The sequence below is a fragment of the Diadema antillarum genome, unplaced genomic scaffold, assembly GCF_040938485.1.
Source record: "Diadema antillarum isolate AM-2024a unplaced genomic scaffold, OU_Dant_1.0 scf00000228, whole genome shotgun sequence".
Classification (NCBI taxonomy): domain Eukaryota; kingdom Metazoa; phylum Echinodermata; class Echinoidea; order Diadematoida; family Diadematidae; genus Diadema; species Diadema antillarum.
In genome coordinates this window covers 199,201-221,611 of record NW_027271117.1, presented here as the reverse complement: position 1 = coordinate 221,611, position 22,411 = coordinate 199,201, and the positions used below count along the sequence as shown (strand labels likewise).

General features: G+C 40.6%; 1 protein-coding gene across 4 annotated transcripts in view; it reads right to left on the bottom strand.

The window, feature by feature from the left end:
* Positions 1-349: 349 nt before the first annotated feature.
* LOC139724780 (CREB-binding protein-like) overlaps positions 350-22,411 on the bottom strand; it is a 35,675-nt gene continuing 13,613 nt past the window's right edge. For all 4 annotated transcript variants that reach the window (XM_071635894.1, XM_071635897.1, XM_071635896.1 and 1 more), the window contains exons 10-27: positions 19,756-20,228; positions 18,720-18,833; positions 17,325-17,757; positions 16,970-17,088; positions 16,095-16,334; positions 15,592-15,680; positions 14,751-14,831; positions 13,987-14,043; positions 13,441-13,586; positions 12,581-12,728; positions 11,004-11,144; positions 10,498-10,611; positions 9,600-9,765; positions 8,599-8,769; positions 7,888-8,049; positions 6,476-6,745; positions 4,684-5,955; positions 350-2,800 (exon numbers count right to left, since the gene is read on the bottom strand). In XM_071635894.1, the coding sequence (XP_071491995.1) occupies positions 2,096-2,800; positions 4,684-5,955; positions 6,476-6,745; positions 7,888-8,049; positions 8,599-8,769; positions 9,600-9,765; positions 10,498-10,611; positions 11,004-11,144; positions 12,581-12,728; positions 13,441-13,586; positions 13,987-14,043; positions 14,751-14,831; positions 15,592-15,680; positions 16,095-16,334; positions 16,970-17,088; positions 17,325-17,757; positions 18,720-18,833; positions 19,756-20,228 (4,901 nt within the window). In that variant the 3' untranslated portion in view covers positions 350-2,095. The remainder of the gene's footprint in view (positions 2,801-4,683; positions 5,956-6,475; positions 6,746-7,887; positions 8,050-8,598; positions 8,770-9,599; positions 9,766-10,497; positions 10,612-11,003; positions 11,145-12,580; positions 12,729-13,440; positions 13,587-13,986; positions 14,044-14,750; positions 14,832-15,591; positions 15,681-16,094; positions 16,335-16,969; positions 17,089-17,324; positions 17,758-18,719; positions 18,834-19,755; positions 20,229-22,411) is intronic.

Sequence of the window (22,411 nt, the reverse complement as noted above, 5' to 3'; positions counted from 1 at the left end):
GGCACCTACATTTTTACATTTAAGAAGACAAAAATTGCAAGATTGCAATATGCCACATTTTGAAATAAAAATGGGATCTAATAAGGGAGAAATTACCCTCCGCCCCCCCCCCCAAAAAAAAAAAAAAAAAAAAAAATCAAATACTTCTTTGCTCTTAACTAAATGAAAACTTCATCCAATCTCAAGGTCGAAGAAGCAATCTGTATGAAAAGCCAAGCAGGAAAGGAAAAACAACTGAGCTAAAATGAGCTCACGTTGGTACGTGCATGTAGCGTGTTTGCCCATCATACAACTACACACTGCTGAAAGCTTCAAGGAGGCACAGTTTGCCACACAACAGGATGCTTGTCTCTCTTAAAAACATGTTTATTCATAGTTTGAAAGATGATTCAACTATTTTATCAAAATAATGCCTTAATAGTTGCTTCTATCTTAATATATATGACACCAATACTTCTCACAATTGCCAAGATAATTTGTATCAAATTCTGCAATGATACTCAGCGGTATATATTCATACGATATGTTCATCTCAATCGTGACGTTCTGAGAAGAAAACAAAAACATTTCAGTCATCCACTGCACTTTCTGTTACCATTTTTATTTTTTGTGTTATAACTGAGAACAAGACTTTGTATTTCTACATCTTAGCACAAAGTTGCCTCAATATAAATATTTACTTGTCCTATAATGATTCATCTCTTTGGGGGAGCTACAACTGACAAAAACACATGTGCCAAGTCAATGTGAAAGTCTTGCATAGCTTGCCTTCAGTCCCAGTATACTGAAGGTGGTGAATTTCCCTTAACATGTAAATCTGATTTCCCTATAGATGCAAAACCTAAAACAAAAAAAAAAACAAGAACAAAGAGTGAGAGATAAAGCCTGAAGTAGTCTTTACATTTCAGTCAAAACAAAATTTTTGGGAAGAATGCTGACAAAGAAGAAAGAAAAACACCTTTGCACATCATAAAATGAACACACTTTGAGTAGCTAGTACATGTGTTTGGCTGTATGCACTTTAAAACTTGCTCCTCTGTCATAAACTACATGTCTTCCTCTGAGTTACTCTGCTATCATTTCCCACATGAAGGTATTTGCCCTATAATTCGCCACTTATACTTTTAAGCCATGAATACAAAGTAACATAATAAACCAAATGAAAGACATCACTGACAAAAAGAACTTCCTTTCAAATTTGTAAAGTGCAGACATTTTATTTAGAATAGTTACGCATATGATATATAAGTAGGAAATACACTTAGGTGTCAATTCTTTTGTACACACATTTGATATCGTGGGGATCTCATATTTTACGACCTTAAATCACAACATTCAGCATGATTGTATTGTGTTCACGTTCCCTTTTTTTTTCCTGTTGCCTACACCATTCACGAGACAAGAAAGTCCATTGATGACACACAGATGTTTTCATTGTACGCCATTCTTTTGAAAATGGGAGGAAAAATAAACACCATTCACAAAACCTACACCTATTCAGACTAAAATTGTACAGCACATTCACGAGAGACAGTCATAGAGGATTACTTCTAGAAAAATCTTTGTACATCTACTATAGTCAGTTTGTGGTACTGAAATGCACCTTTTTATATTAAGTTTTACTGTGTACAAAATTACTATCAAACAATGGAAAAGACAAGACTTTTTTTATATTCAATGAGTAGCTATGATCCCTCTCTTTCTTACAATAATAATATAGAGCTGTACAAATAGAGTTCCCTCACTTTTTATAATAACAATACATATGACCTTTTCTGTTAAATTTCATAAGAAAAATGCAAGGAATGAAATTGAGATATAAAATAAAAGTAGTCATAAAACTTACACTCTGGAAACAATACTTGATCTGCACCATATCTGCAGAATTTCTTCCATCTGACAGTGCTTGCTGCCTGGTTACAAGCATGTCAGACAGATGGACAGTCTTTGTAGAAAAAAAAAGTCTCTGCCTTCAAAGTTCCTTTTTCTTTCTTACAAGTATTTTCTTCTCCTTTGTACAAAGATTGTTCATGTCATATTTGGCCTTCTGATTCTTTTTTTAAATAGAAACACACACACGAATACACCACAATGATCACAACATCTCCACGAACTTGGACAGTTGGTCCTGAGGATCAAGCGGTGTCATGTCAGAGTCCTCCTGAGGGAGACCGGGTGCTGCATTGCCCACAGTGGCAGGACTCTGCAGCGAGTTCTTATTGCTATGGCCCATGGCTGTTGGGTTCTGGGACAACACGGGCGTCTGGTCCATTTGCATGTCACCGCCCACTGGGTGCGGGGAGTTTATTGCTGCGACCGGCCTGGGGGAAGGCTGCGCAGAATGAGTCCTTGGTGAGGGGGTGGGCTGTGACTGGGGGCGGGGCGAGTGGTTGGGGTTGGGTGAGCGCACCTGCACCAAGGCATTGGCATTGGTCTGGGGCGACCTGACCTGGGCAAGAGGATTGTTTGCTGTTTGTGGAGAGCGCACCTGAGACATAACCTGCTGGGGGGAGCGGTTGGACATCATGGCCTGCTGCTGCACCTGGCCCTGAAGCATGTACTGAGTCATGTTGGGGTCACCCTGACTGAGGCCCGGCTGTTGCTGCAACTGCTGCATCGTCTGTGGCATCATGGTGCGGCGCTGCTGCATGGCTGCAGGGTGCTGATTGTACTGTGCTGGGTGGCCTGGCCCCATCTGTTGGAAGGGCTGGCCAGGATTCTGGGGTGGCATTTGCTGCTGGAGGAAAGGCCGCTGGAACTGGGGTCTTTGCCTCTGCTGCATCCAGTTTTGGCTCATCATCTGTGCAGATAAATCAGCACAAAACAAAAAGCCTGTCAGACACAACATTTCAGGTGGTATTTCATATTAAGTTTCACAATACAGTGCACTCCCGCTATAACAAACACAGGTTATAACAAAATTCCAGCTACAACGAAGTAAAATTTCAGACTGCAAAATTATCCACTCTATGTTTATTTGTTCAATTATAATGAAATTTAGTTATAACAAAATTTAGTTATAACAAAATTTTGATATAATGAAAGAAAACTGCCAGTCCCAAGGACTTCGTTATAACGGGAGTCCACTGTATGCAGATCCTGATTGGCTTGAAAGCTGTTCAGAAGAAACCCACGGTCTCGTAATCAGTGTAATCTATTTTAACGTTTGTACCACACAATAACTTTGGATGAGGTGGATAAAGTTCATAGAGCAAATGTAAAATAAAACCTAACATAATCTTCCAAGGAAGTGGTTCAAATATTTGTGCTTCACAGGGTATCCCAGATAAAACAATACACTTTTAGAATGGCCCCAAAATAATAAACTTTTAGCAAATTTTGGATCTTTTTTTTTTAAATAGGTATGGATAGCTGAAAGTCTCATCCAACATATAACACCACAAAGTCAGAAAATGTTTCATGCATTTCATGAGTGAGCACCACCCATTTTCATAAAGGATGTGAAAATTAGGTTGCACAGGAATCACAGGTGGTAGTGTATATGTGTGAGATGCATCACAATTCTGGGAGGTGTATTTCATTGTCAAAGGTCCATCCTTAGGCATTTTACTCCACTCCAAACCATTCATCTAACATTTCGTGGCCCACAACTCTACCATTTTCTTGTGGGGGCACTTGAAGCCACAGATCTACGCTACGTCACCAGCCAACCAAATGGATAGTGAATTCTTGCACAGCCTATGCTGGATGTCCTTTACAAAAGTGGGCAGTGCTCTCCCAAACATGAAATGCTTTTGGACCTTTTCATGTCATATGATACAGGACACCTTCAGCTAACCACATGTACTAAAATTTCTCAAGAATTTATTAATATTCTCCTTTTTTTTTTTTTTTTTTTTTGGGGGGGGGGCATTTCAAAAGTTTATCTTCTTCTTTTTTTTTTGGGGGGGGGGGGGAACACCCTGTATAGTCACCCAATTATGTACTCATACAAGCATTATATCCATAATACATTTGCATGATATGGTCACTGATACGAATAACAAATCGTATAAATCGCATACTGAGTGGCAAATGTAAAATCAGAAGTTGTAGTAAACACTTTGATGAGCAAGCCACAGAAAAACAAACAAGAAATAAGACCCTGCAGAAGTCATATATTTCTAATTAATTCTGCTCTACATATACTTACTGTATTTCAATGTCTGTTTTGTACAGCACGACTCATATTATCACAGTCAGGCATGTTGATACATTAAAAAAAGTATGCAGAGTCAATAGTCGTAGAATGGGGAAAGATAATAAATTGCCACATTACTGGTATTACTGGTTATTGGTCCAAAGGATCTTGTTATACTGCGTTTTCACTGTATATCACTTGCATTTCAATACCTTGACAGTTGGCTGAGAAGGAATTTTTGCCGTTTTTTCTCACCAAAGTGGCTAGGTTGAAGAAAAATTCTACTCAAGATTGATCTAAACATGTTATAATATATTTTCTTGTGTATATCGAAATTCATTTCAAAGGATTTTCCTTGGTGCATATAGATTTGACGAAGTGAGGGTGACTGCAGTCCTTTCATTTGATGGGCATACACTTACTGAGCTTACACACATCAAATTGTATTCTGTCACACAGCTGCCATTTCCAAAATGAGTTTTCAACATTTACACTTTGCTACCATCCTTTACGTTAATGTGTCACATTTTTAGGAAGGTTACCTGTTGAGGAGCCTGTTGCTGCATGTTGGGTTGGGGCATCTGCTGTTGTGGTACAGGCTGGCCCGCAGCCTGCATGTTGGGTTGTTGCTGCAGCTGTTGTTGTTGCTGCTGCTGTTGTTGGAGCTGCTGCTGCTGGGCGCGCTGCTTGATGAAGGCCGACATGAGCTGCGGGTTGGACTTGAGGATGGTCAGCACTTGCTTCTGCTGTGCAGCAGAGTGTGGGGACTTGAGGGTTTGCAGCAGCTGTTGCAGTGCCTGCTGTGACTGGCGCTGCTGGGGTATCTGCTGCTGGGGCTGTTGTCCCACCTGTCCCACATGGTTCTGCTGCTGGGGAGGCACATTGTGCATAGGCAGACTATTCCCATGGGGCATGACGGGCACCTGTCCTTGTATGTGACCCTGCTGGTCCATTGGACCCCTCCACTGGTTCATAGAGTTCATTGTCACAGCACCAGCACCGGGCCCACCAGGAGGCACTGACATTGACTTGGCTAAAAGTCCAGTGGGCTGCTGCTGAGCCATCATTGGCTGACTCATGACGCTCTTCAACTGGTTTGCCCTCACCTGGGACACAGCGGGCGAAATAGTCCTGTTCTGCTGCTGGATTTGGTTCATGGGATTCCTGGTTGCATCAACCTGTTGTTGCACAATCTTCACCGCATCAAGGGCACTTTGCGGGGGCGGTGGTACTGAGGGTACAATGTTCTGCTGAGGCGCGGCTATTGCTGCCTGCTGATGTCCTGCCTGTAACACGGCCTGTTGTGGCATCGTACCCGTGTTCTGCTGGGCAGGCTGCTGCTGGATGGCGGGTTGTGTTGCACTTGTCCCGTTGCGCGTCATGGCCGATATCCGCCGCCGCAGCAGCTGGGCTTGCTGCAGCCGCTGCTGCAGTTGTTGTTGTCGCAGCTTGTGCTTGATGTTGATGCAGAATGGGACAGTGCACTTCTGCTCCTGGCAATGCTTGGCATGTAAGCAGCAGAGTGTGATGAGCTGTTTGCAGATAGGGCACTCGCCGTTGGTCTTCTTCTTGCACGCCTTGGTGTGCTGGATGACTCTCTTCATTTTCTGGCAGCTGGGTAGGCAGCAGTTGGCATCACGGCACTGGTTGGCATGCACCAGAGACTGGATGCAGCGCTGGATGGAGAGATGCCGAGCCTCCTGAGGATTGCGGACCTGGCTGGAGCCTGGCTCCACGTCGATGTCCAGCCCCCACTTCTCCATCTTGTGCTCATGCTTGATCTTTTCGTAGCAGACTGCACACAGGTCATAATCCTAATGAGGAATTATAACAAACAAACAAAAAATCATAAATGATCTCAATTTCTCAAGCAACAACTTGGTCAAAGAGTCACAGAATTCACATCAACACAGATGACATGCTTGATCATTCACAGCTGTCCAGTGAGAAATCAAATTAATACCAATAGACTGCATAAAAGACTTACAGCCGGGCTCGACACAGTGGTGGCCCAGGGCCGCTAGAAATTAATGTCAGTTCATCAAATTTCCAGAAAGGTTATTTTTTGGCATCCCCATCTGGCAACTACGACACAAAATGGATTGTTAAGTTTCTTCTTATTTCAGGCCACTAAGAGTTACAATGTCAAAGATTTTAGTGGCCCGAGTGAGCCGCCAGAGAAAAAGTCAGTGTCAAACCCTGTACAGGCTAATGCGAATCAAATGAAATATTGGAGTGGAGGAAGAGAACATTGACTGTAGTGAGCAAAAGAAAAAAAAAAAAAACGAGAGGAGAGGTATGAGAGTACAATGAAGTGAAAGAAAAATGACTTACTTCACAGACAGTACAGTGGTATCTTGTCTCCACATGATGCTTGCACTCATTGCAAGTATAGACGAAGCGATCCTGGCCCTGGTTGTGGAGTTCACACAGCATGCACAGGGAGGAGTACTTGGCCCGCCGCAAGGACGAGAACTCGTAGTGCTTCTCTCGGGCAAGCGTCAAGAAGGCATCCCGCCCATCCATCAGGTCACAGGTCACGATGGGGTCAGGGTCATGGATCTTCTCAGTGTGTGACCGCTTCAGCTTGATGACAAAGAACACCTATCAGGAATGATATTGAGATTTATTAAAAAATCAGAAATCACAATTTTCAGGTGATTTTGATACATGGAAAAAGCAAAATATGTATGGACTTGAGGGAAAAAAAAAATCTGAAATCAGATTTAAATTTACAGAATATAATGCCTGACTGATGCACACACATATACACACAAAGATGGAATCCAGTTTGTGACCCTGAACAGCATCCTTAAAAAGGCATATTTACTATTTGCAGATGAAACAAAAAAAAACAGCTTAAGTGCTTCAGAATAGTTCTAAAATGTGAGTTAGGGATAGAAACAACTAATGTAAAAATGTTGATCACTATAATCAATGTTAACTATTGTTAAATATACTAAATGTGAACAATAGTTTACTCAACATTGTTTCTAGAATAAACCATCTACAGTTATGGTTTATTGAGAAAAATAGTGATATCTCCTTATATTTTAGGCTTTATTGTGAAATTTTTATTTGGAAGGATGTATTGCGACACAAATGCATCAAATGTGATAACGCTAACATTTTTCAAATCACTGGTCCTGACGGTAAACAGTGGCTTTGATAAGTGGTCATGACACTGTCATCACTTTCATGGCAAAAGGAAATTTTGATTTTCTGATTTCTGCAATACTTTTGTAAAGAGGACTTCATATATGGCTTCATTCTTTCGCTATCACTAATGACAAGGGGGGGGGGGGGGGTGGAGGTGGTATATTGCTGAACACAGTGGAACATTTTCACACGATCAAAGGACAAGATAGTCACACTGAAGCACATACCAAAATTCACCCAAGTCCTACACATTAACCTATTCCAGAACAAAGGGCATGATATACAGTAGACAGTACATTTCACACTCTCTCTAGTGTCATGCCCATATTTACAAAGAAACAATATGACTCCTGGCAGCATTCACTAGAGTTTGTCTACATTCGCATTCAAAACTCAGAATATTGCAGTCTATGCTCCCTGTGTTTGATGACTACACAAAATTGATAGGGATAGCTTAAAATAACATTTAGGCATTCATTCATATCACACATATCTGTGTTTCATGACTATACAACATTGATGGGGATAGCTTGAAATAACACTAAGACATTCATTCATATTAGATAATGCTTTGTTTTGCAACTGACCTCCCTGTGCTTTTCCATGGTGGCATAGAGTTTCTGTGACAGGTCATTGCCCTGCTGAGGGAAGTTGGTCTTCTTGTTGTTCTTTCGCGTGCTGCTACTCTTGCTTTTATTGCTCTTCTTGCATTTCTTCTGGGACTTCTTACTGCCGTTGGGACCTGCCACCTAAGAGGGGGAAGACCAAAGTTTCACGGGTCATGAAAAAGAACATTTAATCTCAAGGAAAATCATGGAGCAATCATAATCATACACAAACTTTTGTCTTTCGTTCGATTTTTTTTTTTCAAAAATGTTAAAAGATAAACAATATATCAATGCGGATTTTGATTCATCCAGGTAGTATGATAAAGTGCATAATGAAATCTGTTTGATTTGGACATACTTGTGAAAATCACACAGAACCAAAACATGAACTCTCAAAATTAAATATGTTTTCAAGGACTCAATTCTTTATAATTTCATAATGCCCAGTAAGGCAACACAAAATATCTATACAAATTGTACATAAGGACACACATACAAATGTACATATTTACACATACATTAACAGAAGCACTCAACACAGATAACGCCTAACTACCTACCTGTTCACTTTATCAAGTTCAGAGGAGTCAGTCTTAAATCCTCTTCACAAAGAATTAAACAAAATTTTAAAAAAATATGATAAAGAAACATGAAGTGGGAGGGAACTTGTGGCTTGCAAAGAACCATTACCTCTTCACTGGCACTCTGGGCAGCCTTCTCCGCTGCCTTTAGCCGCTCTTCCTCTTCCTGGTCTAACTCCTTGATGCTCTCTTCCAACACATTGGGCCAGAAGTCACCCTCAAAGTATGGCAGCTCTGTAGCACACGTCAGTTTGTCCTCCATAGCAGCATTCAGAATGTCCTGGGGTGGGGTAAAGCATGCAACGCCAGACTCATTCGAATTTCATTTCAAAGTTGATTATTGAGAAAGAAATGTGGGAAAACAGAGTACTGCAACGACCTAGCCACTTGCCTCGTACCAACTTAAACTCTAGGTGGACTAGTAAAATGACTAGACACTTCACTGTTTCGAGTATGAGGCCCTCACGCAAATGCCTATTTGGGCAAGTTGGAAAGTCATGCAGTGAAAAATAAACTGTTCTTCTAAGTTGAGCAATTAAGATAATGCTTGAAAAACTTTGTTACTGTAAAACTAGGTCATTCTTTATTAATATGTACTTGAATTTCTAAGTCTTCATATGCATTGTCAAAGGCAAATTAAAAAGTTACATTCTTATGAAAGACACCATGCTTTCATTTCCAACACAGTTGGATGGTACACAACAGTTCTTTTACCGCAATGGATTATCTGACAAATCAAGCTTTGTAACAACTCAACCATGTGTATTTGTAGTAACATACGGCGCGTTACAATGCTGCCGGTGATGTAAAAACTCAACAGTTAATTGATTTTGCAAATTCAAGGTAGGCTACCAAAAATCATGAAGTTGTGACATGAAATGATATACAATTATTGACAGTAGTACTTACACCTCACTGTTGAGTCTTATCAAAATGACTTCTAAATATCTTGCATAAATTGGAATTGGCATGTGAGGGTCATCAATTCAACTTACCAAATTCACTGTCACCTCATAATTTTGATCCCATAAAAAGTCTACAACCATAGCTAATACATGAGGAGGATAAGGAGGAGGAGGAGGAGAAAGATGGAGAGAGTGCAACACTTACATGGTAGATTAAAATGACACCATCAGCCATTGCCTTGTCAAGCATCTTCTTGTACCAGTCCTGCAGTCTCTTTGGCTTGGGGATCTTCTGCTCCGGTGGGTGACAGTGGAAGATATAGTCGTCACCTTCGCTGGGTGGACACGCCCAGATGTGAGCAAATTCATATCTACATTCATCAAGAGAGATGGAGAGCAGGTTTACTACATCATAATCCTGCGGAAATATCTTTCTCCAACTGCTAACACATACATAAAAGAATGTTTTCCACAAAGAATTCAACACAAATTATAGAAATTGTGTAAATCAGATTTGTGGTAGCTGAACAGATGACTTTGTACGACACCTCTACACACCTATATCTGGTCACTGTACCAAGTGAGCAGAGCTCTGAAATGTCTCTACACTTTACATACATTCACATCAGCTCCATTCCTCATTAAGATACTGGGACAGATTTGAGAACTATCTTTGAAGACCAACAAGACTGGCCCAGTTCTGATATATTTCAGAATCTCCCTGACAAAGTACATACAGCTTTATCACTGGTCGCAAAAAGCTGAGAATCTCGACTGGGAGTCGATCATTACCGATGAGCGTACATTTCAAGCCACGTACTCACTGACCAGTGCTATTGGTGGTTTTTTAACTGTACCCTGTTGGACAGTGAATGAACAAAGCCACCCCTGAATCCATACACAACCAGGTCTTTATTAAAATATGCTGAACAATGTTGCAAAGGAGTAACAAACAGAAGACTCACAAATCCAGTTTGATCCTTTAATCATACGGCATCAAAAGATTAAACTGATGATTTACTCACTATGTAATACAATGGGCATGTGATTGCTGTGGGAAAAAAAAAAAAAAATAATGGAATGATGGACATATTGTGACTTACCCGAGACATCCTGTGTATTCAAGGTAGCCGATAAGTATTTCATGATAGACAGCCGTCCTGAAAGACCTTGGCTGGAAGAAATGGACACTGTCTAGGTAGGATATGTACACACGCCTGGAAGTAGGAATGAGAACAGAAAAAAAAAAAAGTTATGAGATGTGTGATAGTGGAATTGGCTTTCAAGCAAGGCACAATAACATTGAAAAATTGCAACTTTGATTTTGTGGGAATTACTTCATATGTTTTCTCAATCTCACTTGCAATGACGACATATAAATCTGTAAGCAAATTTTTGCCACATCTATTAATTCACCTTCAATACAATGCACTTGAATACTGCATTACGTCTGCTGCCCAACTACAAATCATGTTTTGTTATTCAAAAGGAATGGACGTGGGTAGGAAGAAGCATTATGAAACAATAAAACATTTTCATAGCATTCCTAACATTTGCAGCTTACTATCACCTCGACAAACACAGTCATGACATATTGCTGGCAACATACCCCTGGTTTGGTTTTGGACTATCTGATCCGTACTCTTGCACATGCATCCCAAAGAAGCACACCTCTACCCCATCGATTTCCTCAAAGGCAAAGAGCGCCTTTGACTTGTATGGAAAGCTCTCCGGAAGCTCGTCGCCGAATCTGTAACATGAAGGGAGGTGAAGATGAAATGAATCGGGGAACAATTGAGAGGATGAAGACGAGGTCCATGGGAGCACTTGAAAGTCATGATAATGTAAACCTTGAGGCAACACCCATAATCATCCTTTATAAAATGGGTTCAAGAATGTAGCCAATAGGAAGCGCTGAAATGAGTCACGTGTGCTTTGGTTATTCTAGTCCCATCGCTCTGCGTGTTAAATCCACCGTGGCTATTGCCGATCGTCTGTGCGCGCAGCGGCTCCTTTGAATTGCATGCATACATACAGTACGCGCTGTCAATCCTGTAAACAACTTCTAGTTCGGGCTGCCGGCCGGCCGGCCTTTCTTCCCTTGTGCATAACATGTGTGGCGTATGTATACTCTTCATCTTATATACGTACACTTTGTACAGTACAGTAGACCAAGCGTTGTGGGACCGGATGCGTACATGGAGTCACTTTGAAGGGCAAATCCAACGATTTAGCAGGTTAATTCTCACGCCGTTTTCAGAGTATGTTGTCTAGTAGGCCTATATGAGGAGTCTATATCAAGTCTTTAAGGTAAAGGGTGCATATTCTATGTAAAATAAGTAAGTTTTCATGCGGGAACTTAAGTGTCCAGAAACCCAACCCCCCATCATACAAATACTGTATGTGCGGGATTTCCGAGTGCGACGTGCGTAAATGTTTGGGACGAACATCTTCGGACGTCTTGACCCACAAAGGTACGTGAAAAACGCTGAAAAATGCTGTTAGTTTTCGAATTTTCGACCCATTTTATAAAACAAATGATGCACAGGATTATTTCGTGGCGTTAGTGGAGGCGTAGCTCACTCTTGGGTATTTACAATGTAGTGCAACATGCACTCGGCTTCGCCTCATGCATGTTTCACAATTGTAAATACCCTCGAGTGCTCTATATGCCTCCACTAACGCACTCTATCCTGTGCATCATTTGTATACTACCTCATCTAAATCATGGCCTCACTGGTCAAACTGTTGTATGTGGCAGTTTGTCTAATTCACACAAAAGGACAAAGTTTGGGAGGAGTCAAAGATAAAGCCATTATCACTGCATGACAAGTTGCAGCTAAGCACCTAGGTTACAGACTGAACAATATTTATGGTGCCCACAGATACTATGCTTACTGATTCACTGACATTCATGTGCCATTATTTTAATGTTTGCCTGATTTCAAAACGTTAGCACAGATCTGTTGCATCAGTGACTGTTTATACAAGTCTATCGTTTTCTCCCATCAAGTCTCTTGAAACAGTCATTGGGACATCCTATGATTAGTTTCTTGTATTTCAACCAAAAAAAGTGCCTGGAAATTACAGAATAAGAAAAACAACACAAAAAACAAACAAACAAGCAAACAAACACAACACCCCATCCCTCTTTAAAATCAGGTGGCTAGGAGTAACGAGGAATACCTTGCTCGCATGCCAGGTTTGACTTCCACCACCTTCTCTGTGCAAGACATGACCCTGATGAAGACTTCTCCAGCTCCAGCGTTGCGTTCTCTCAGGAACTTGTTCACTCGATTTTCAAGGTGCATACCAAGCTTGGAATTTTGAAGTTCTGTCAAATGCAAAAACACCAACAAAACAAAGTGTGTACATTTTGCAGAACGACTTTTGTCATAACCTGAACGGAGAGAATGTCTGTCCTCCAAAACATTCACAAAGCAACATGAACTGCACAAAACTTCATACACTATATGTCCTCTATATTCAATCATGCTACTTCCAATACATACTGCATATCTAAATCCACTGGACTTGTATTACTCCCACTCAACAATTAAAGGGATGGTATAGTAATGGTTGAGGTGAGGATTCAGCTTTTAACTTTTTACGAGATACCTAGAAACCACTTAACGAAATGTTAAAGAGCATACAATTCTAAGAGGAATTCATTGTTTATTTGATGAAGAATGGTTTTGAAATGGCTGAGATATCCAAAAACAAAGCAATCCTAATAAAAGATGGGTCCTACCTTTACTGGGATCACTTAGTTTTGGATATCTTGGCCATTTCAAAACCAAGTTTCATCAAATGAACTTTGAATTCCTCTTAAAATTATATGCTCTTTCATATTTTATAAGATGTTTCTCCTCATTTAAAAAAAAAATCCCCTTCAAAAATATTGGAAACCCGAAGCCCCATCTCAACCGAAACTGTACCATCCTTTTAATAACTTACTTCAAACAAACCTTACACCATGAAAGACCTTGGTTACTGACGGTCAGAGAGGATGTATGAAAAGAATGGGAGGAAAGAGAGCTACTCACTCTTGGCGGTGAACTTGTTCTCTTTCTTTTTGATGTTCTTCTGTTTCCGGCAGCCGTCACAGATGAAGCCTTCCGTCCAGATGAATTCCACGTGGAGGACACAGATTTGGTGCAACTTGCGTCCACACTCCAGGCAGTCAAACATTCTAGATTTTATTTCAATCAAATCGAGAATCGCTATTATATTATGGAAGGTAGCAGAACTCATGTTTGCCCTCAAAAACACTACAGCTGTAGATAACTGGTTCAGCCACACTAAAAAAAAGAAAACACACTGGACTTGATGCAATTTGGTTGGCCATACAGATTGAACAAATGGGTGTAAGCATGCACTCATCAAGAAAATCGCCCACATCCATTCTGTATCAGTGATATTACCTTCATGAGAAATTTATCACAAGATTGTTTTTACAGACAAATGCTCCATGCCCATTAGATTGCTGACCATGATATATGTAAAGATGCGGGAAAAAAAAAAATGCTGTATTCAGTCATGTTTAACAGAACAACCAGAACTGGTGAAACACAACTAGACAGGATACTCACGGTTCTGGCTCAAGAATGTCATTCTTCATTTTCACAAAGTTGTCCTTCTTTATTGTCCTGTAGCAAAGGAAGCACAAAATAATAGAATGTTAACAACAAAACATCATACATTCCGATGCTTAGAAATAATTACGAGACACAGTTATATAGAATTAATTTTTAGCACTCACTTCAATTTGTCAATTGAATGTTGCTCAAAAGATCCTCTTAGTACACTTTTCCAGAAGATGGTTGATGCTTTATCTTCAAGTGAAGAGTGTGTAATAGAGACTGGCATTTGCCTTGGTATCAAGGTCATAATCATGGTGGTCTATTAAAACAGGATCTAAATTTTTGACTGAATCATTCATTACTGGCTAATACAGATTTGCACTGTGTAAGCTTTGATGACCCACAACTTGTTTGTTCATCTGTATAATATTCATAATGCGGGTTCACATACTCAAGTACAATTTTATTGAAGAAATACGTCTGAATTGGTGCTAAGATCATCACAGCTGACCATTTGAATTCTGCCCATTTGAAACTACTTACAGCATTGCCACTAGCACCAAGCTGTCATACAATGATGTATTGATCTTTCCTGAAAATATAGTTTTAGGGACTATTCTACATATTGTGAAGTAAGCAAGTAAGGTGAACTCTTCATCATAAATGTGTAGCATGAGAAAGACATTTAAGGGTAAGCTCAACAGCTGCAGCACATGGCAAGTTGCTGCTATGTAATGAGTGCTGTAACATGCTCTTTCCTCATGAATGCTTACGTCTGTGACTTGGTTGGGTCGTCGCCCAGCACAACCGTGTCCCCCTGGATGTCGCTGAAGCACTTTTCGCAGAAGTGGTACCTGTCAGAAATAAGGCCGATACTTCGTTTACTGCGAAGCGAGGTCAGGCCAAGGACACCAACACAAAGACACAACAGGGACAGCGAATTGGTGGAAGATGGAGGGGAATAACATGCAGTTAAAATGAGAAGAAATGAGTAGAAGAGAAAAAAAGGCAAACAAGAAGCAGCCAAGATCTATTCACAAAGACATTCTTTCTATGACACAACTGTTGTTAGTGACAGAATTCAGAGGACAGTTTGAGGAAGAGTAGATTTGTTCTCTCGCATGAAATGGTAGATGAAATACTACAAAACAAGATTAGAAACATAAATACATAGAAATGACACAATGGAATTTGAAGGTAAATGTTCGACAATCAATAAGTAGACTGCTTCCATACGGTAGTTGTAAGATTTACATTTCACAAATAAGCAGTAAAGCATACTGTATATACTGACATCACTGCTGAAACACCCTTCCTAGGTTATTTATTGCGATCACAAAAAGATGAATGAAATCTCAGACTACAAATGTAATTCCAATTATATCGGGGCTGAATAGATCCAAATAACCTCTGTAGCAATAACGGGGTTATGCATTAACGTCGCAAGGATTATACCGCTGTCATCATCCACAGAGTAAAAAGCCAGACCATTTCAAGAATCACGAAAAGAAGACACTTCCCCCCCCCCCCCCCCCTTTTCTTAATTTGAGCTGGCTTGAGGGCTTTGGTTCATTCAAAAACAAATCCTCTAACACTCTTTCATTCCATACATACCTGTTCTGATATGTCCAGTACTGGGCATCCCTCGGAATAGTACACAATTGCTTTCCGTAACAGCACAGCACTTGAGGATGGAAAACATGCTGCAGGGAGCAAACAACACATAAGGTGTTTTACAAAGCGAGATGAAGAAACACTTCAGACATTGCACATTTATAATGTACCAGCAGAGTGCTACCACACATTACAAATTTATATGGCTTATTCCACAAACTTTAACTTTTGTCCTTTTTTTTTTTTGTTCTCACCTAGGGATTTCCAGTTGTTTCGGTAGGAATTCTACAAGTATAGGTTTATAAAATTTGTATGAAATGTTTGTTTACAGAATGCATAAGAATACATCCCAGTGAATTTCTGGATGCTATATCTAACAATACCAACTAAACACAATTCTATTTGTATGTATTCCTTTGTAAGTATTGTGTTATTATGACCAGTCAGTTTATGAGTTGCCTAAATCTGTGATGCAGAATTGAGGTCACTTTACAAGATTATACCTTTCTCCCACAGCAGTAGCCAAGTTCCTGCATGACCGGATCTATCTCCTGCTCAAAGACTTCAGCCAGCTTAGTACAGTACTTGTAGACACGGGATGTCTTGCGGTTGTAGAGCCATGCATTGTCAAACATCAGCCACACATCATCCACAAACTGCCAGGGATCAATGTACTGTCCTGTGTCCAATTTATTCTTGATGGTAGACAGATCCATGGGGTGCTTGATGATGTCAAAGTAGTCCTGTAGAGATTGGGATTTATGCCGCATGCAATGACCCAACTTGGAAATAGGCAGACATATGCACACACACACATTTCTTTTGGGAACAGTTGTGAAGGGGGTGGAACTGCCATATGGTAGACACCTTTGCTTTGCTCACCAAATAAAAAGGTTGATGACTACACTTGTGTGACCGGAACTGGCAGCTATGCTACCCATAAATCAAAACTTGATTCAAAGCATTTACCATAACTTTGCTTAAATGACAATGAAAATTACACGACATGAGTGCATAAACTATGTATAAAGCCCAGAGTTATCTACTAAATATATACTTCCATTACATACTCGCAATACCTCTAGAATATGAGTCAAAAGCAATACATCTGGCTGACATCACAAACACTTATTGCAGCGTGAATGAAAAAAAAAGTTCTTCTTTTATTGCAAATTTCCACTGCTGTTCCCAGCAAAACTCTTTCCTACTCGCAAGAAGTTCCCTTCTACTGTAATTTCCACTTTATGCAAAGCCATCAAAAACAGGCATTTTGACTCTACCTATTATGCCAATGATGCCACCCCCCCCCCCCCAAAAAAAAAAAAATTACATATACATATATACATATATATAATTACAAAACAAACTCGGGACTTACCGGAATCTGCAGCTTTTGAGGGTCAACTGGCTGCTGGAAAGGTAAAGACTCTGGATTTTGGCGGTACAGTTTTTCCAACGTTGGCATGAGGGCCTGCCTCAATTCATCAGGTTTGAATGCTGAGCGGACAGAAACAAGAGGTAACATAAACAAAAATGCAATCATTGGGTAATCTTTGATTTCTCTAGACACCAGTAGCTGATGCTTCCTTCAATATCATATAGCAGTTATTATTTCACCTTAATTATTTGACATTCATTTACCATGAACTTGAAATTAAGATGGAGCAGAAACGAATCTTGGAAAAGACACGGCCTCAATCAAATCAGGAACAAGTTACTTTGCTTCTACTCACTCTTCTTTGCCTTTGGCGTCTTCGTTTCAGATTTGACCAACTGGTTGGCAGATTCCTTACTACTGGACGACGTGGAGGGCTTGGCCTCGTTTGTACTGCTGCTGGATGCATTGGCACCAGAAGAGCTGGTGGCCGTACTGTTGCTGGTGGGGGGAGGTGGTGCTGGGGTGGTGGCCCGGGGAGTGGGCTTGCCACCCTTGATATCCATGGGCTCTGTCTTGACAGTGACTTCGGTCTTCACCACAGCATCGTGGTTCACACTGACACTGTTCGGCTTCTCCCCCATGTTGCAGGGCTTCTGGGAGAGGACCTCCTGCTTGACGATGCCTGTAGACATGGGGGTTTTCATGCCAGCCGTGTCCATGGGTTCCGTCTTGATCATAATGTCGCTGGCCATCATGGGCTTGTTGCTAGGAAGCTGCTTTCCACCAATCTGTGGGGCCAAGCAACACATGAACCCATTACAGGTGGGAAGTGATACTTTCACAAAAACAGGGGAGCTGTAAGACATTATCACTGGGCATGTAAATCAGGATAAAGCGATAAACCCCCCCCCCGAGACGTGGGGGTCTCGCGCTCACCTGAGTATAGCAAGTATCGCAAGTTCACCTACCATGCATTCTTGCAAACTCTTACCCGAGAACATTGGAAACTTGGGTTGTGGGGCAGCTTTGAGAGCTGGGGGCATGATGTCCATTTGCATATTCCCTCACACTGGTAAAAATATCTGCTAAGTACACTGTACTTAGAAAGTTGGACTAGGTAGTTTTGAAGACAAAAAAATTAAGCTCTGTATCACTTCCTATTCTAGAGAAGAATATTATTGAATAGTCCTTATTTCAGGAGACTTGGGCCCCCTGGGGTCCCCAAGGGGAGTATGGTGCCCATTTGAACACATGAAGATTCCTTAATTTGGGGAGTTTTGCCCCCCTGGGGGTCCCCAGGAGGGGCATGGTGCCCATTTAAAGAAATCCAGATCCTATCCCACTATAGATGCTACCCGCCAAGTTTGGTGAAAACTGGTCAAGGGGTTTTAGAGAAGAAGAGGAAAATGTCAAAAGTTTACACACGACGAATGACGCACGAAGAGCAATCGCAATAGCTCACTTGGCTCAATTGAGCTAAAAATGGAACAAGGAAAAAAGTAACAAAACACATATATCAACTATATCAAGGACCTCCACAGGCTAGAGAAAACAAAATGTACTTTGATGAAGTCAACTGTTCACTGGCTGTGAAACAAAGGTGGAGTGAATTAATGCCTTTTTTTCCCACAAGAAATTGATTAGGATGAGACTGAAATGCACTGGATCTGCTTCTTCACATTATGATTTGATTATGCAGGGAACAGGCTATGACCAGAATTTCTAGCGAGGCGTAACATAATCAATGTACCTGAGGTTTGACGTCATCCCCATGGTCAGTGTGGTTTGACAGCGGCCCTGATTGCATACTGGCCTGAGGCGTTGGCTGGCTGGACGACACAGAGCTCACTGACGGCAAAGACGACTGTGAGATATAATGTAGAATTTGTGTAAGACACTAGTATTAGAAGCATACTGTATACGCTATATATTTCGCGGGGGTTTTATTTTCGCGAATTTCGCGAGTCGGGAGCTATTCGCGAAATTAACAACACGCGAAAATATTACCTTCCAAAATGAATCCCTTGCCTTGATGATACGAACATTTCAGTACTAGTATACCATGTCACGGCTTACCGAACAGACCATACTGGCTAAGCTTGTTTACGCATGTCCACGTCTACTTACGAATACTGTAGAGAGCCAATCCATTATCGCAAGGGGACCACTTGTCAGAAATCTAGCGCGATGGACTTAACCACTTCAAAAATGTTGAATTCTAACTTACTAGTTTGCAGAGTTTGGCAAGTCTTTTTCATGCAGTGTATAACTAGTATCATTCTTATTTGCTAGTAAGTTGAAAATTCACACTTTCTTTGCCACTTCATATTTTCTCTGGTCCCCCAATCGCGAATTTAACCACTCGCGAAAATGTGTGACGGCGGCAATTCGCGAAAATTTATGTACGCAAAAATTATAGCGTATACAGTATTTTATACCTTTTGGTACTCAAACTTTAGTAAGTAACTGTAGTAAATTTATTTATGTTGAATGATACTGTGCACTAGCATTTGCTCCTTGCATTCCCTCCAAGCATGAAGACTCTATAACATTTATTCTTTTAAAAGCAAAACAAACAGCAAAAAAAAAAAAAAAATTGCGAACAAAATATTGCCTTGACATGTCTGAGTAGGATTCCCTTTTGCGTGCTGCGCCAATACACACAGACACACACACACACACACACACACACACACACACACACACACACACACACAGACACACACACAGACACACACACAGACACACACACACACACATCAATAAATAAATAAATAACAACTTACAGCAATAGGAGAGGTGTTGTTCTGAGTTGCAAGCTGAGGTTGTACTTGTGGAAGCTGCTTTCCAGACTGTGCCTGTTGTGGCTGCTGCTGCTGTTGCTGCTGTTGAGTCGTGATGGGCACCATATTCTGTGGCTGCACCATGCCCACACTTGAGGCAGGGGACTTGTTGGAGTTCCCTGTTGATGCCACTGGCAGGAGGTTGCGGAAAGGATTGGCATTCTGCTGTGGCTGCTGCTGCAGCTGCTGGTTGGGTTGCTGCTGTTGCTGCTGTTGCTGCTGCTGTGGTGGTGGCTGCTGCTGTGGTGGCTGTTGTGGTTGCTGCTGACCAGGTTGAACCTGAGGTTGGAGCTGTTTGGGTTGTTTGCCCTGTTGCTGAGGGTTGACTTCTGAAGTCACTGCCTGGCCATTACCTGGCACAGATTGCAGCTGCCCTCCTACAATGTTTGTGTTCATTCCTGTTGTGGGCATGCCATCTACGATAAATGCAATAGAGAAATTATGTGGAAACTAAGAAGTGGAAATGGTTTTTCAAGTTAAATTGTAATTCACTAGAGATGCTGCATTAGAAGGATTTTGTGCACTTCGCCATGTATAATATTATTTTTTGTTGGCTTGATACTTGGCTGAGTAGTAAAGCCAATTGAGCTAGCAAGTAAAACAATTTACCACTGGCACTGCAGATAAGATTAATGGCAATAAGTATACTAAGCTACCACATACATGTAATGCAGGTGCCCAAATTAGGTTACAATTCTTTCGCGCCATTACTATTACTGGAAGAAAAGTGTGCACAGTAATTAAACAGTGCATTCAGCTGTAGCCAATGTCTATGTTCACACATTTAAATAAGCAAAAACAAAATGCTGTTATTTAATATTTTTGCTAGATCCAAGCTGCACAAGCTGCATGAAAATGAACAGCTAATATTCCACACCTTTATTTAAACAAAACATTTGTTATGACATTGAGTGCATGGTAAAACCTGTGCATCGTTTTGAATGCATCTTCTCCACTAGAAACAGAAAACTGCTGAAATTACTCTGGGCTGATGCAGTACAGTTCATCATACAATTTACAAAATGAAGATCAGAAAACATAATAAATTCATCACATGACATACAAACAGTGCAAAAGAGAGAAAGAGAACATGCTTCAACATAATGCATTAGTGTCACTCCTTCATCATGCATGCTACATTGTTTTTTTCGCAGGGGAAAAGAATCATGACAATACATCATATCACAAAGCCACTCCTGATATGCCTGCAAACTGTGCTTTTATATAGACACACTTACGTTCTTTAAAGTGTTGGAATCTATAAGGACTAGTTGCTATAACTTGTGTTGAAAAGTAAATCAATGAGATAAAATCCTTTGAAAAACAGATATTACAAGCACTTGGTCAGGTGTGAAACTAGAAATCATGTGACCCTGGCAGGATAAACTGCTCAATCTCTCATTCTCTTTGACCATAAAATCATTTTTGATTTTAAGGACTAGATGTTAAAATACAGGATACTACTCACAGTTCTCTGAGTAAACAAGGTGGCGACAAATACCCAATTTATATCTGCCCTCACGATGCATGACAGCTGATGCAGGCATGTGGGCACAAGAATGCAAGTTTTCTATGGCAACTGCGAACTTGTTAATCAAATGCCAAATGTTGAAGTTTGAAGTTGAGGTGGTAAATACTGGCAGCATGTCAAAATTACTCTCCAAGCAGCTGTGGACATGGTTATAGCTATCAATGAAAATTATAATTCTAGCCGTTACTTTGGGGGATAGATATTTCAGGCCAAGTCTTGCCAGTTATGTTAGTAAGTTGTTAATATTTCTTCTTCTTTTTTTTCTTTTTTTTTTTTTGGGGGGGGGGGTGTTCTTACTATAACTCTAACTGGCTTCATGACGTTTTTACGATTATAACCAATATTCACTCAAACAGATCTCTGAATGATTTATTACATTATCTTTTACGCAAAGCAACTACAAGTAAAAAAATATATATATCTTGGACATAAAAGAAGTGGTGAAGTTTCTATGACAAGAGGGTTCACACAGAAAAAGTGAGATTTGCGCGGCAACAAAGCTTTGCAGGCCATTCATAATGCTCTACCTAGCATCCCGTATTCAGAGTACAAATCAATTGGGATGACCACCTTCTTTCTTCCATTGGGAGCTACTGTAAAACATGATATTTTAGCGGCATGACATTTTCGCAAATTGGAGCCGGGCGGCCTTTTTCACAGAATGAATTTTTGCGAAGTGCCTCTGGCATTCAATGCATATAGTGTAGAGAAGAGCCTTCGCAAGCATTTTAATTCTGTGACTCTTGGCTCTCACGAAATTTAAATGCATGCGAACATTCCTCGTTTTTCAGTATCTATTGCTGTGGGAAAGCACAGTCTTAGAGCTTATCCAACACTGAAAAATATAACCAAACAATCCTGCCACACTGTTTTGGCTAGAAAATGTTGGCGTGTTTAGGCACTGCTTACAAAAAAAAAGTTCTAAATCAACTAAAAAAAGTACACCCACATATCCTGCTTATTACTGGTGTACAGAAAAGGGGGAAAAAAATTAATCAGGTACTGTGCCATCACAAGAAGATGGTATAACTGCTGTGGTTTGAGAAGTAAGATAGATTATTGTCAAGA